The sequence below is a fragment of the Capricornis sumatraensis genome, chromosome 4 (genome assembly GCF_032405125.1).
Source record: "Capricornis sumatraensis isolate serow.1 chromosome 4, serow.2, whole genome shotgun sequence".
Lineage (NCBI taxonomy): Eukaryota > Metazoa > Chordata > Mammalia > Artiodactyla > Bovidae > Capricornis > Capricornis sumatraensis.
Genome location: NC_091072.1, coordinates 147,410,036 through 147,424,668, shown reverse-complemented (window position 1 = coordinate 147,424,668; position 14,633 = coordinate 147,410,036). Strand labels below are relative to the sequence as shown.

Here is a 14,633-nt window from a genome sequence, read left to right as displayed (position 1 = left end):
CATGTTAGCAAATTGCTCTGTACAGAGTTTGTACCAATTTACATTCCAAACAAAACAAAACCAAAAAACCCCCCAAAACCAAAACAATGCATGAGTGACTGTCTTCTCTATGTCTTCACCAATATAATATATTACTGTTAAATCTTATTGGTAAAAAAAGTGGCATCTTAATTTAAATATATTCCTTCTTATGAGTTAGGTTAATCCCCAAAGTCCAAAAGCAATTTGTATTTTTTTCTATTAATTGCCTATTCACAGAATATTGGTTGTGTCCTTATTTTTCTATTCAGTGCCCTTGAAGAATAAGATGGACATGACTTTTGGGGAAGAGAGTGGGAACCAGGAAGGTCAGAGCAGTCACTGAATTCTCCTGAGGTCCAATAAGGATAATTGGACCATACAATAAGGTCCAAGATAATTACAATAAGGACCAAGGACACAGAATCTTAAATTTGCCAAGAATCTTAGAAATAACATACAACTTACATTGTATAGATCTAGTTTTAGTTTTCACCATTTTCATCTCCACCCACTCCACTCCTATCTCCATCAGAATCCTCAAAGTGTTTCACTTCTAAAAACACTGCTAAACATTAAAAAAACTGCAACCGGCATATACTCTTCAAACGTAGCCCACGCCACTTGTGTATGCTTTCATGTAGACTCCATGAGAAAATGTTTTCTTTTCATTTTCACCTATAGAAGTCCACAATCCTGAACTCCCCAATCCTGACATTTAAAATGCTGTTAAAAATGGAAAGTGTTTTAATAAGTTTGACACCAAAACTTATTCAGTGGCAAAACCTGACAGTGACTGATAGGTAGCTATCCAGAGTGTTTATCACACTTACAATGATTATTCAAATGTTTTTTCAGAAGACTTCTTCTTTTTAAAATACTGGAGTATAGTTGTTTGCAATGTTGTGCTAATTTCTACTGTATAGCAAAGTGTATCAGCTATATGTCTACATATATCCCCTCCTTTTTGAGTTTCCTTCTCATTCAGGTCACCACAGAGCACTGAGTAAGGTTCCTGTGCTGAACAATAGGTTCTCATTAGTTATGTATTTTATACATAATATTAATAGTGTACATGTCAATCTCCCAATTCATCCCACACCCCCTTTCTCACCCTGCCATCTGTCGTGTCCATGTGGCTGTTCCCTGCAGCTGTGTTGCCTCTCCTGCCCTGCAAATAGGTTCATCAGTACCATTTTTCTAGATTCCACATGTATGTGAGAATATATAATATCTGTTTTTCTCTTTCTGACTGACTTCACTTGTCTGTGTTCTTCAAGGTGCTGCCCTGGACACTGCTGTAATATGACGGAATTACATGACACAGATGGTGCATCGCATTTCTGGAATCTGTAAAATGTTGAACCCTGAAAGGCACTTGGACTTGAGGGTGTCATGTAAGGGACTGTGGACCTGCATTTAGACTTACAAACTCGTCATTACTCAGGAATGTTTTAATTCTGCCTTGATCTTCTTTAATTCAGGCCTGTGTGAGTCAGCTCAAGTAAGGTTGTTCAGACAAGTCCAGCAGAGTCATTTGTGCAATAATCAGTTCAGTTCAGTAGCTCAGTTGAGTCCGACTGTTTGTGACCCCATGGACTGCAGCACAGCAGGTCTCCCTGTCCATCACCAACTCCTGGAGCTTTCTCAAACTCATGTCCATTGAGTCGGTGATGCCATCCCACCATCTCATCCCTTGTCCTCTTTTCTTCAATCTTTCCCAACATCAGGGTCTTTTCTAAGGAGTCAGTTCTTCACATCAGGTGGCCAAAGTATTGGAGTTTCAGTTTCAACATCAGTCTTTCCAATGAATATTCTGGACTGATTTTCTTTAGGATTGACTGATTTGATCTCCTTGCTGTCCAAGGGACTCTCAAGAGTCTTCTTCAATACCACAGTTCAAAAGCATCAATTCTTCGGTGCTCAGCTTTCTTTTAGTCCACCTCTCATATCCATACATGACTACTGAAAAAACCATAGCTTTGACTAGATGGACCTTTGCTGGCAAAGTAATGTCTCTGCTTTTGAATATGCTGTCTAGGTTGGTCATAGCTTTTCTTCTAAGGAGCAAGCATCTTTTAAATTCATGGCTGCAGTCACCATCTGCAGTGATTTTGGAGCCCCCCAAATAAAGTCTGTCACTGTTTCCATTGTTTCCCCATCTATTTGCCATGAAGTGATGGGACTGGATGCCATGATCTTCGTTTTCTGAATGTTGAGCTTTAAGCCAACTTTTTCACTCTCTTTTTTCACTTTCATCAAGAGGCCCTTTAGTTTTTCTTCGCTTTCTGCCATAAGGGTGGTGTCATCTACATATCTGAGGTTATTGATATTTCTCCCGGCAATCTTGATTCCAGCTTGTGCTTCAACCAGCCCAGCATTTCTCATGATGTCCTCTGCATATTAGTTAAATAAGCAGGGTGACAATATACCTGCAATAATATCATGATAATATTCTGGTGTAAATGCTTATAATGTTTATCCCAAGTTTTCAGTCCTTCTCTGGCCTTTAAACATATCTTAAATAATATAAATTATTTGGAAATATTGTTAACGGGATTTCCTTGGTTGTCCAGTGGCTAAGACTCTGCACTTCCTCTACAGGGGTACAGGTTCCATTCTTGGTCCAGGAACTAAGACCCCACATGCTGGGAGGTGTGGCCAAAAAGTAAATACATATGTAAATAAATGATTAGAAAAAGTACTGTTAGTGACTCAATTTGGGAACAAAAATTTCATACCACTCTTCTCTTAAGGAATATTTAGAGATTGGAAACTGACCTGTTAAAAAAGATCTTGTATCTGCAGCTGTTTATGTGGGAAAATGAGGATTTTCTTTGTAGTGTATAATCAAAACGAAAGAGAGAGAGAAAGTGTCTACAACTCTAATGATAAATGTGTGCAGCAACTTAAATATTCCCATTGCCTTCCTATGAAAATATTTTACATATGATTTCACTAAATATTTTAAAAAATCAATTAGTCTTTTGGCTGTGCTGGGTCTTCACTGTTGTGTGGGCTTCTCCTATTGCCCAGCACGGGCTCTAGAGTACACTGGCTTCAGTAGTTGCGGCTGGAAGGTTGTGGAGCCCAGGTGCACGGGCTCAGTTGCTCTGAGGCATGTGGGATTTTCCCAGAGCAGGGATCAAAACTGTCTCCTGCATTGGTAGGCAGACTCTATGGCAGAGCCGCCAAGGAAGCCCTGATGTCACTAAATATATTTAAATTTATTAAATACTGCTTTTAATTCATTTTACACATGGGCTTTCCCATAAAGTTTTAGTTGGAAGACATCCTATATTCAGTTACACCATGGTATAAAAATGGAAGAGGACAATGATACCTAGATATGGTGGAATATATCTTGTGCAATTCTTGGGGGAAATAAAGGTGACCTTTGGGTTGTTTCAGGTGAAGAACGTGGATGGGACTATAGAGAAGAGAATTTATTTCACATGGTGTCTTTCTGCATTAGTGATTTTAATATGGATTCTTAGAAGTTATCAACAACTGGTCAGATAAAAAAATTTTTTTTAATACACTGCTGTCTGGATTCTGACCTAGGCAATCCTGAGCTCAGTCTTCCACTTCCATCACTTTCTTGATCCAGTCTACGTAGTGGAGGAGATTGGTGTAGAACCCGTACCCTTCACCACACCCGATGCCCCACGACACGATGCCCGTGGCCACCCAGCGGTCATTTTTCTTGTCACTCACTGCAAAGACCCCTCCACTATCCCCTTGGCAGGAATCTTGCCTTGTGGCTGGGTTCCCAGCACAGAACATGTTTTCAGAAAACACATCATTCCTGTTTTTTTGCCGGAGCCAGCGCTCGCAAAGCTCTCGCCTAGCTACTGGCAGACGGACAAATCTGAGGTTGTGAGAAATTCTCTCCTCCATGATCCCAAAGCCACTGACATAGCCCATGAGACCTGGGTCATAGAAGGTCTCATTGTCTGGGAGGCAGATTGGCAGGAGGTTGGGGCCCAGGGTGACGCTATTTTCCAGCTCCAGGAGGGCGAGGTCCCCCTCGAAATTGTGGGACTCTTCCTGGCGGTAGTCTGGGTGGATTATGACCCTACGGACCGGGTGGTTGGACAGCTTGGTGATATCTTCCACATTGACGTGGCCCAGGAACACATCTAAGTTGGGGGGCCCCTGAGCCTCGTGGTCCTTGGGGTTGATGGTGTGCGCGGCCGTGAGGATCCAGCGGTCCCCCAGCAGTGCACCGCCCCCAGGCCCATGGATGTTGGTGTAGGCCTGCCAGGGGAAGTTGCCCAGCTTGGCCTTCTGGCCTCCAATGATGCGCTGCCTCTGCTCGACAGGGTGGACTGGCTTCCCGCACACTGGAGAGGAGAAGATGTGTTCAGGGAGAGAAATGTCAGTGCCTGTCCGCCCACCTCCCTCCATGGCCTGTCCCCTCCACTTTGTCCCTCTTTTTGGTTCAGGACCCTTTCCTCTCTTCCCATCTTCCCACCCCACCCCTCTCCTCACCCCTGGTCTTTGGCATATTGTCAGCCATCTCTGCTTGTTCTTGTTTTTCTTCCCCAGGGCTTTTCTTGCCCTTTTTATTTCATCTTGGTCTCCTATCTGCTCAGTGAAAAGTCCAGAACTGTCATCTGCCCTTCTCCTGGGGTATCTCTTCTCCTTTCTTCAGATGCCCCATGTCCGTCTTCAGCTTCAGGCTGGACTGTCTCTCTCTTGTCTATGCCACCCCTCCTCCGAGACCCTGCATGGCTGCCAAGGCCACAGAGGACAGTGGAGGGCTTCCACTCACCTGGCAAACACCGAGGCATCTTCTCTCCTACCAGCTCGTTCTTCCAAATGCCCTGAGCCGTGCAGGTGTACAGCCCTGAGGGGAGAGGGGGCTGAGCTCAGGCTGGGGGGTGGGTGTGGGCAGGGACCAAGAGCACCAAAGCGAGGACAGAATGGAGGAGGAACAAAGGAAAAGGTTGGAATACCTGCGGATGGGAGACTGGAAGTGTGTGTTTTGAAAAGCTTCATGTGTATGTTTTTGTTTTGATGCTAAATAGAAAAATCAGAATACTTAACTCATATTCAGTGTGATCCCTATGTGCGAAAGTTGACACAAAAACTGGAAGGAACTTATCAAGAAGATCTTATCATTATTGCATCTTGGTGCTGGGTAGTGGGTGATAATGGAAGTTATGTTTTATTGTTTTGTTTTTTGAGGGTGTTTGGCTTTGCTGTGCAAATCTTAGTTTCCCAACCATGGATTGAACCTGAACCCTCAGCAGTGAAAGCATGGAGTCCTAATTGCTGGACCGTCAGGGAATTACCTGTAGCTATGTTTTCTGATTGGGGACAGTGTACCTTGCTTGACCTCAACATTTTATCTCATTGAAGCACCTTGGTGATGCTTTCAGATATGCATCATTACCCTCCTCCTAGACACAAGGAGGGCTTCCCTTGTGTCTCAGACGGTAAAGAGCCAGCCTGCAGTGCAGGAGACCAGGGTTTGATCTCTGGGTCAGGAAGTACCCTGGAGAAGGGGAAGGCTACCCATTCCAGTATTCTTGCTTGGAGAATTCCATGGACAGAGGAGCCAGGCGGCCTACAGTCCATGAGGTCTCAGAGTCAGACTAACACTAGAGTTGAGTTTAAATAATTTATACAAGGTCATATAACTTCTAAGTGCCAGAACCAAGATGCAAATGGAGAGTTGTCTTACTTCAAAGTCCAGCTCTTAAATAATACCCTATATAGCCTGTAAACATGGAGAAGGACATGGTAGCCCACTCCAGTATTCTTGCCTGGAGAATCCCACGGACAGAGGAGCCTGGCAGGCTATAGTCCATAGGGTCACAAAGAGCCGGACATGACTGAGTGACTAACAGCAACAACAATTGGCTATAAACAAGATATTTTTTTCTTTTTTTGGCATGTTTTAAACCTACAAATCACATGATTTCTTTCATCAAAAAGCTTTTAAGATACCCATTGATGAGTCTGAAAGTAATTTAGTAATGTAAAAAGTCACAACACAGCAACCTGAGAGGGGATGTGGGGAGAATGCCAAGGAAACCCCACTGATAAACCTGTAGAGGGGGTGCTGTTGGGGGTGCTGCTGAGGGTGGGGGTGGTGATGGTGGGGGTGGGGGTGAGAGAGAGCTGTTTATGAGAGATTTGAGTCTTTCATCCTATCAGCTCAAATGTTTGCTCTTTCAACCTTATTAGAAGCCTCTTGGCACCCCTGAAGCCAGGGCCCGGGATAAATATCTTAATATTCCCTCCTTGGAGACTCTGTTGAAAGAAATTGCAGAAGATGTTCCAACGAGAGGGAGAAGACAGCCGTTTGCACGTGTCCCTACCTCGGTCAGACTCGCTTGTGCCATCTTTGGTGTGCATCTTGTAGAAGGGCTCGTGGCAGTAGTACTGGATACGGGCCTCGTAGGTGTTCACCCCCTCTCTGGTGGTGTAATTGAAGGCCCCGTTGAGCAGGCTTCGGGGCTGCCCGCAGTCCTTGACTTGGAGAGAGCACAGGGCCATGTGTGAACTGAGAAGGACTGTACTGGAACTTCAGTGGGAGGGGTGGGAACCCGCAGAACATGCTGAGAGCCTTCGGGAAATATGGTCATTGGGGGCTCTTGTGAGGCATGATAATTGGATGGGATAAAACTCAGTTCTGGGCAGAGCCCCTCATCTGCAGAGATGAAGGCTGACTGGTTTCCCGTGAGCTGGAGCCTTCAAAGGACAAGTCAGGGGAATGGCTTTTGGGGGTCACGCTTAGGCCCAACCCTCTTCCCTTCTCCTGGGGGGAGACACATGCTTGAGTTGCAACTTACTCCTGCACCTGGGCATGGCACGGTGCCATGTGCCATCATCCTGGCAGACAGCTGTGAAGGACAGGAGTGCCTTGTTCCCCTGTTGGAGCAGAGGTGGAACAGCCGTTAGTACAAGGAGGCCCTGAGGCTCCCTCCTGCCCTTGCCCACAGGGGAGCAGCAAGGAGGCAAAGTCAGCTCTCAGCCCTTGAACCTCAACACCTGTGGATGTGGCTCCTGGGCCCTTCTTCCCAGCCGGTTCTCTCATACCAGACTGACAGTTGGGCTCACTGAGCCACACAGCAAGAAGTCAGAGTGGGGGACTTGCCTGGTGGTCTAGTAGTTAAGAATCTGTCCTCCAGTGTAGGGGACCTGGGTTCGATCCCTGTTCGAGGAACTAAGATCCCACATGCTGGGGAGCAACTAAGCTCGAATGCCACAAGTACTGAGCCCACATACTGACACAGCCAAATAAGTAAATAAATAAATAGTTAAAAAAAAAATAATATCGGAGCTAGGGCTAGTTGTTATATCCAATAATCCCCTCTCTAGACTCTTGAGGGGATTTCAAGAGTTTCCACTGAGGTCCAGTTGAACCCCATAATTTTATTTAAAAAAATATTTATTTATTATTATTTATTTTGGCTGCTTTGGGTTTTAGTTGTGGCACTCAGGATCTTTAATCTTCACTGTGGGATCTTTAGTTGAGGTATGTGGGGTCAGGTTTCCCGACTAGGAATCAAACCCAGGCCCCCTGCATTGGGAGTGCAGAATCTCAGACACTGGAATACCAGTGAAGTCCCTGAACTTCACAGTTTTAAATTAAAAAGCAAACAAGCCACAAGCACAGTTGCACTTTCTCTGCGTTGAAACAAAAGTCTCTGCCCTGAAGTAGGGCCGTGTTTCTTCCCTCTGGACTGCCCTGCCAGGTAAGCCCCATATCACCCCATCACCCCCAGACTGCAGTCTTCTCAAGGCTAAGGGCCTTTCCTAAAATGCTAGCGCAGCCCAGCCATTTCCAAGGGGGCTCAAGATGCTGACATACGCTAAGCTCTGTCCTAGGCCAGCAGATGGCGGGGACAGGCCAGGAGACAGCACCGTTTGAAACGAAAAGTAATTGGACAACACGAATGAGTTTTATTAACACCAACAATCATCTCAGATTGCTAGCCCTGGATCAGATGCAAGAGAATGTGCATAACAACTAGGATATCTGAGCAAAATGTAAATTATCATGTAGTCGCTCAGTCATGTCCCGACTGTTTTGCAACCCCATGGACTATAGACCGTCAGGTTCCTCTGTCCATGGACTTTTCCAGGCAAGAATACTGGGGTGGGTTGCCATATGCTTCTCCAGGGGAATCTTCTCCACCCAGGGATTGAACCCTTGTCTCTTGCGTTGCAGGTGGAGTCTTTACTGCTGAGTCAGATAAAAAGTAAATAATGTGAGATAAACTGTGTGACTAGGTTTAAAGTTGATGATGTGAATGATTACAAGGTAAGGATGCTGGGGGCATAGACGGGGCGGGTTGCAACCTGAACGGGAGTGGGCGGTGTGCCCAGGACCCCCAAGTCCTTCCTGGACTAACGAGCAGTGATCTGGCTGACTCATCTCTATTCAAAGGGAAGTTCCACGAAACCTGTGTGAACATGTGTGTTTCTTTGACTGTACCTCCCACATCCAGAACACTGCCTGTCACTGAATCAACACTTAAAATGTTTGTTGGGTGAACTCACCACAACAAACCGAAGGTTTCTTCTCTGATTCAGGGTGGGTCTTCCGAGGGGTCCTACTGGACAAAGATGGGATGTCCAGTCCCAGGTCCCTAGCCAGGGTAACTCCAATTGTATGGTTTATAAAAAATAGCATTAATTAATTAATTAATATTATTAATTGCCTTCACTGGTTCCTCACTGCTTTCTGTAGTTGTGGCACATGGGCTTAGTTGCCCTGAGACACGTGGGATCTCAGTCCCCCAACCAGGGATCAAACCCTCGCCCCCTGCACTGGAAGGTGGATTGTTAACCACTGGACCACCAGGCAGTCCCGAGAGGAGCATTTTAGTTTCCTGGCTTCTATGAGATTGACCGGTGGAGCAAACTGCATTCTTTCCTGGGTCTGCAAAGCTCTGGACAGGGTGGTGGGTCTGGGGTAAGACCACCGGTAGATATAAACGGAGCCTCTTCTGATTGTTTAATGGAATGCTGCCCAATTCATGGATCATCGAGTAAAGCCAGGTAGGTTTTAAAAACAAAAACTGAGAGCCCTGGAGCAAGAGGCAGGGCATTTGTTGCCAGTCCCTGCTGTACACAATCCCAGTGAGGCTGCGTGAGTGAGGCCTCGCGCTTCAACTCCACCCCTGCCTGTTCGGTTCCTCACTGCATAGTGAGTTATAGGGCGAGGACCTGTAGTTCTTAGACTTGGCTGGGCATTAGAATCACCGAGTAACTATAGGTAATCCTGACACCCGTGCTCCTCTTCAGACCCATGAACTAGTCTCTAGCAGGAGACTGGACATCAGAATTTTGAAATCCTATTTCCAGTGTGCAGTCAAGTTGGAGCAGGCCGGGTAACCCTTCCAGCTCAAACATGCTTATGTTTCCATATGGGGCTGAGCCTCCATCTTCCGTGTGAATTATGCCGGACTCTGGGTTAGCTCCCTCCCCTCGGCCCTGGCTCTTACCTCCACAAGCTCGTAGCCCTTTTTGCACGTAGCGATGAAATAGTCCCGGTACTGGTATTGAGGCTGCAGGTCCTGAATGATGGTGAATGCATCCAGGGTCTTGGGCTGGGGGCACTTGATGACTGTTAGGGAGACCAGAGGGCACATTTATTTCCGAGCCACTGGCCTCCTTTCTACCTGCCTCAACCTGTCCCCTTTCTGGGCTGTGAGGGGCCCCGGGCAGCCTTACCTTCACTGGTGTAGTACAGCTTCCAGCCCCGGCTGTCCCCTGACTCGTCCGTGAAGAAGAGCAGGTCCACTGAGTTGCTTTGGGCATCAATGCGCTCGGGCCTTTGCTTTCCACAGAACTCACCAATGTTCCTCCCGCTGACATAGATCTGCGGTGGTGGTGGGGGTGGACGGAGGGAGGGTCATGTCTCCAATTCAGACACAGGGCTAGGGCGGTGGTGCCAGCGGTGTGGATCCTGCTTGGTGTATGTTTTCAGCTGGAGGGAAGAAAGTCTCCCGAGGACCCACCGGCTAGGAGTGTGCACTAAGTTGCTCAGTCGAGTCCAGCTCTTTGCGACCTTATGGACTGTAGCCCGCCAGGCTCCTCTGTCCATGGAATTCTCCAGGCAAGAATACTCGAGTGGGTTGCCATGACCTCCTCCAGGGGATTTTCCTGACCCAGGGATTGAGCCTGAATTTCTTACATCTCCTGCACTGGCAGATGGGTTCTTTACCACTAGAGCCACCTGGATGCCAGGTGTGTAGGACAACTCATGCGGGACATTGGCCATTTCTGCGCCCATTGGCCAGACGGTCCAGTGAGGAGGAGGGGTGAGAGGAGACGTGTGGGGATGGGGACGAAAGGATTTCTCTCTGGGGGTGGGTTGGCTGTACCTGCAGCTGGTCATAGGGACAGTGTATTTGCTGATGGTCATCGATTTCAAAAGGCTCCAGGAATTGGAGGTGGAGGGTGTGTCCTCGCTCTACTCGGATACTGTAATTGCAGCGCAGGTCAGGAGGGTAGGGTCCGGGATACTCCAAGCTGGAGATGTAGCCTGAGGGCTCCGTGAACAGCTCGCTGCTGCATTCAGCTGGGGGAGCAGAGTGAGAGTGGGTCACCCAGAGAGCCCCACCTTGCTCAGTCCCTGCCTCCTCTGAGACCACCCAGGCAAGACCTCACCCTGGCAGGAACGCCCATCCTGCTGGAGCTCATAGCCTGGACGGCAGGAGCAGAAATAGCCGCCGACGTAGTTGTGGCACAGGTGCTGGCACCGGGGCGGGGGGTCCTCCTCAACCGAGTTGAGCTGCAAGGCACATTCGTCCAGGTCTGGAAAAGATTCCAGAAGGAAGGATTCAATTCCACAAAACCCAGGGTTGGGGGGCGGGGGAGGGACCTGTGGAGGCGCTGGTCTCAGCGAGGTCACCCATCAGAGGCCTAAGGACAAGGTTATCTCAGGCCACCTGGAACTCCCGGCCCCTCTGACTCTTTCTGGGACCTGCTCAGTGGGGACAGGGCCCTGGTGGATAGTTCTCTCCTAGCAAAAGCTCTCTTGGGAAAAAACAAGAAGGCCTGGCTTCCCGATTCTTTGGATTCAAGAATTCCCTTTTCTGGCCCCCACTCAGTCTGAGCCCAGGAGCCCAGCGCAGGCGGCACTCACCCACGGCTTGGTAGTATGCCAGGAAGCCCTTGTAGAACATGATGGTGCCGTTGTCCTCGTTGGAGAAGTCCGAGTGGAAGGTCAGCAGCATCTTGTTCCCTTGGGACATGAATTCCTTCCTTCCCGGGGGGTTGCCCAGGGGAGAACCCAGCTGCCCACAGAACCTCCCCATGGTCTTCTTATCAGCAGAAATCTATGGAGGAGGGACAGGCGGACAAGCTGTTGAGGGGACATGTCCTACATGGAAGGTCATGAAGGTCATCCTTCTCTTGTCCCAGAGAAGGGATCCCGCCCCGCCCCACTCTCCTCACCCCCCTGGATGGTCTCCAGCTGCTCTCTACCTGCTGGGCTCTGGCTGTTCCAAATTCCCCAGAGGCCTTTCCTCTGTCCTGCATCCCCACCGACTGACCTTGCACGTTATCCCGTGTCTGGGACTCGGCCCTCCCTTTTTATGACCCCCAGCTATGACAAACCTAGACAGCCTATTAGAAAGCAAAGACATCACTTTGCCAGAAAGATACATCTAGTCAAAGCTATGATGTTTCTAGGAGTCATGTATGGATGTGAGAGTTGGACCATAAAGAAGGTTGAGCCCTGAAAAACCGACGCTTTCAAATTGTGGTGCTGGAGAAGACTCTTGAGTCCCTTGGAGAGCAAATAGATCAAACCAGTCAATCCTAAAGGAAATCAACTCTGATTATTCACTAGAAGGACTCATGCTGAAGCTGAAGCTCCAATATTTTGGCTACCTGATATAAAGAGTGATTATGGAAATGATCCTGATGCTGGAAAAGATAGAAGGCAGGAGAAGGGGATGACAGAGGATGAGATGGCTGGATGGCATCACCGACTCAATGGATGAATTCAAGCAAACTCAGACAGGCTGAAGGACAGGGAAGCCTGGCGTGCTGCAGTCCATGGGTTTGCAAAGAGTCTGACACGACTTAGTGACTGAACAACAACATGTGTCAGACCTTTCTTTACCCCCATCTCCTCCTGTGTCCGCCTCCCACTGGTTGCCTTTACCTGGTTTCTATCATTCCTTCATCCCTAGAGCCTGGAAGGTCTGCTTTACCCTCTGTCCTGTCCTTCCACCTTGTCTTGGTCAACCCATTCCTGTCCAGCCATGACTCCTGATATTCAGCTGAATGTGAGCATCTGGGACCTGCAGCTTAGCAAGCATCACTGAGCTCTCCTTACCTCTTCCTTCACAGATTCCTTAACTCCTGCAAAGCAGAAGACGTCCCTCCTCCTATCTCATCCCCACTTTGCCTACCACCAGGACCCTCCCTATGAGCACTGCTGACATCTCAAGTCCTCTGGGGTAGGAAGATACAGCATTTCCATGGTATCCTTTTATACCCTCCAGAGGATCTCCTGGAAATAGTATGTATGGGCTGTGTGTAGGCCCTATCTGAATCCCAAATCAAGAACCTCATTTTTAAAATTTTAATTTTATTTTTAGGCTGTGTTGTGCAGCACGTGGAATCCTAGTTTCCCACCTAAGTTCCACAGGAATCAAACCTGGGCCCCCTGCCTTGGGAGCACAGAGTTTTAGCCACTGGATCACTGGGGAAGTCTCCAGGAATCTCATTTTTATTGGGTGTAGAAAGAGGGACTGGGACGGGCCCTTGGTCGTGACAGAGGAGAGGGGACTGAGCCCACTGTCCTGGCTGCAGACCACCCTTGAGCCACCACCACACACAAGCCGCTTTCCCACGTCCCTGTGTTCCTGGTGAGGAGGCAGCCATGGAGTGGTGACACTCTCCATGGCAACAGGGAAACCGAGGCAAGGAAGTTTCCAAAATCCTCCGGGCAAGTAAGCAGACAGGGAAGGTTTTTCTGACTCCTGTGGACAATGCATTCCCCAAGAACAGGGCCTGTTCCCTCCCTCTCTGTTTCTCCCCTCTGTGCTCCACGAGGGTCTCTCAGACCAGTGGCCTCCCATCCTCAACACCCCTGGACTTCCAGAGCCCCACCTGGCCATCAGCTTTCACCAGCTTGGGGCTGTGTCCCCAGGCAGGGTGTCCTATCCAGGCTGGTCAGAACCTGGGTCCCCAGGTTCCAGAGACACTCAGTTCTCCCTCTGCCCACCCGCCTCATCTGCCCCTTACCTTGACATAGTCATAGAAACAACCTTCCGAAGGCTCCAGGTCAAACTGCCAGAAGACAAGCTTCACCCTGTACCCTGTGGGTACTGTGATCACAGTGGTCCTCTCAAAATTGTTAGGGTAAGGCTTGGGGAACAGAGGGGACGTCACCTCCCCGTAGAGCCTGTGAGGGGTGGGAATGGCGCCTCCAACCCTGTAGAACAGGACCGGCAGCAGGAGGTATAAGAGCCACCTGCCAAAAGGAAAAAGGTGTCTGTAGGGCGGGAGGGGTGCAGACCCTTGCTGGCTGGTAGGGGACGGGATTGCCGTACCGCTGGGCATTTTCCTCTCGGTCCATTCTAGATCTCAGGGAGATGGCCTAGGGTGGGTGGGGAGGCTGCAGGGGGCAGGCCGGTCTCTGCAGCTGCTGCACTGGGTGCTCCTCCCCGGGGCCAGTGTCCAGTCCAGAGGTCATCATGCTCCCCCCACCTCTCTCCCCAGCCTCCTCCCTGCCCCGTTGCATCACTCTGCTCCCCTTCCAGGAATTGGGCTGGCTTGGACCAGTAAACTAAGGGTGAGGGTTTCCAGTCATGGTCTCTAAAATGGCTCCCACATGCTCAGCAAGGCCTCTGGGAGAGACCGCCTATGGAAGAGGGTCTCAGGCACAGAGGCTGACTGTCTAGGCCGAGGGACCGGCTCCCCCAACCCCACCCCGCTGCTCCCTATGAGCTGGAGGAGGAAGGCAGTGTGACCTCACCTCCTGGGTCTGAGTCTCCTTTCTCCTCTGGAGGAGAGATGGGGCATGCATTTTCGAGCGTGCACGTGTGGGCACACTGGAGGAATCAGGTGTATGGGGAGGGTCAGGGTGCTCCCACCTCCCTAAGTAAGTCTGGGACAGGGGGCCCCCTGTGCCCAGGATCGTCCCCTCTGGTGTCTCCCTCCCTCCTTGGTCCCCACCAGGCGTACTCACATTTCTTAAGGCCTGTTGTTGGATCCCTGACTCTCGTGACAGCGTCTTCATGCACTCTGGGTGCAGAGAGAGCAGGGTCACGCAGAGGAGGGAAGGGGGAGGGAGGGACTGTGGAGGGGGAAGGGGTGACCATTCCGGGATGAATGTTGTAGGGAATGAACTATTTGCATAAACAAAACCAAAACAGAAAAAAAAAACAATTCTGTTTCGGTTTAGTTTTGGTTGTGAAATGCCTTATGGTGCTGCCACCTGCTGGCCTTAAGGGTAAGGGCTGGAGAAGGTTCTGCATTTTTAGGGACAGAAAAGCCTTGGGTTGCAGGCCCAGATGTCCCTTTCTAAATCTGATGGGAATCCCGCCCCCCTTCTTCAGGGCCCTTTCTGGTGACTGCGGCTGAGTGTTCAGGGTTCCTACCCAAAGAACAGTGGAAATCGCAGCTGAGGG

General features: G+C 49.2%; 1 protein-coding gene across 2 annotated transcripts; it reads right to left on the bottom strand.

Annotated features, from left to right (window-relative positions):
• Positions 1–3,289: 3,289 nt before the first annotated feature.
• C1R (complement C1r) lies at positions 3,290–14,313 on the bottom strand. 2 transcript variants are annotated; one of them, XM_068969915.1, is made up of 11 exons: positions 13,554–13,654; positions 13,246–13,474; positions 11,132–11,324; positions 10,654–10,800; positions 10,368–10,564; positions 9,715–9,862; positions 9,486–9,607; positions 6,825–6,903; positions 6,351–6,506; positions 4,796–4,870; positions 3,290–4,364 (listed from the first exon to the last, which is right to left on the bottom strand). In XM_068969915.1, exons 1-11 carry the CDS (start codon positions 13,577–13,579, stop codon positions 3,595–3,597), a joined length of 2,142 nt encoding a protein of 713 aa, XP_068826016.1. In that variant the 5' UTR covers positions 13,580–13,654; the 3' UTR covers positions 3,290–3,594. The 2 variants fall into 2 exon arrangements, with proteins under 2 accessions (XP_068826016.1, XP_068826017.1); XM_068969916.1 differs by lacking the exon at positions 13,554–13,654 and adding an exon at positions 14,192–14,313 and having other exon boundaries at positions 3,291–4,364.
• Between the last annotated feature and the right edge of the window lie 320 nt (positions 14,314–14,633).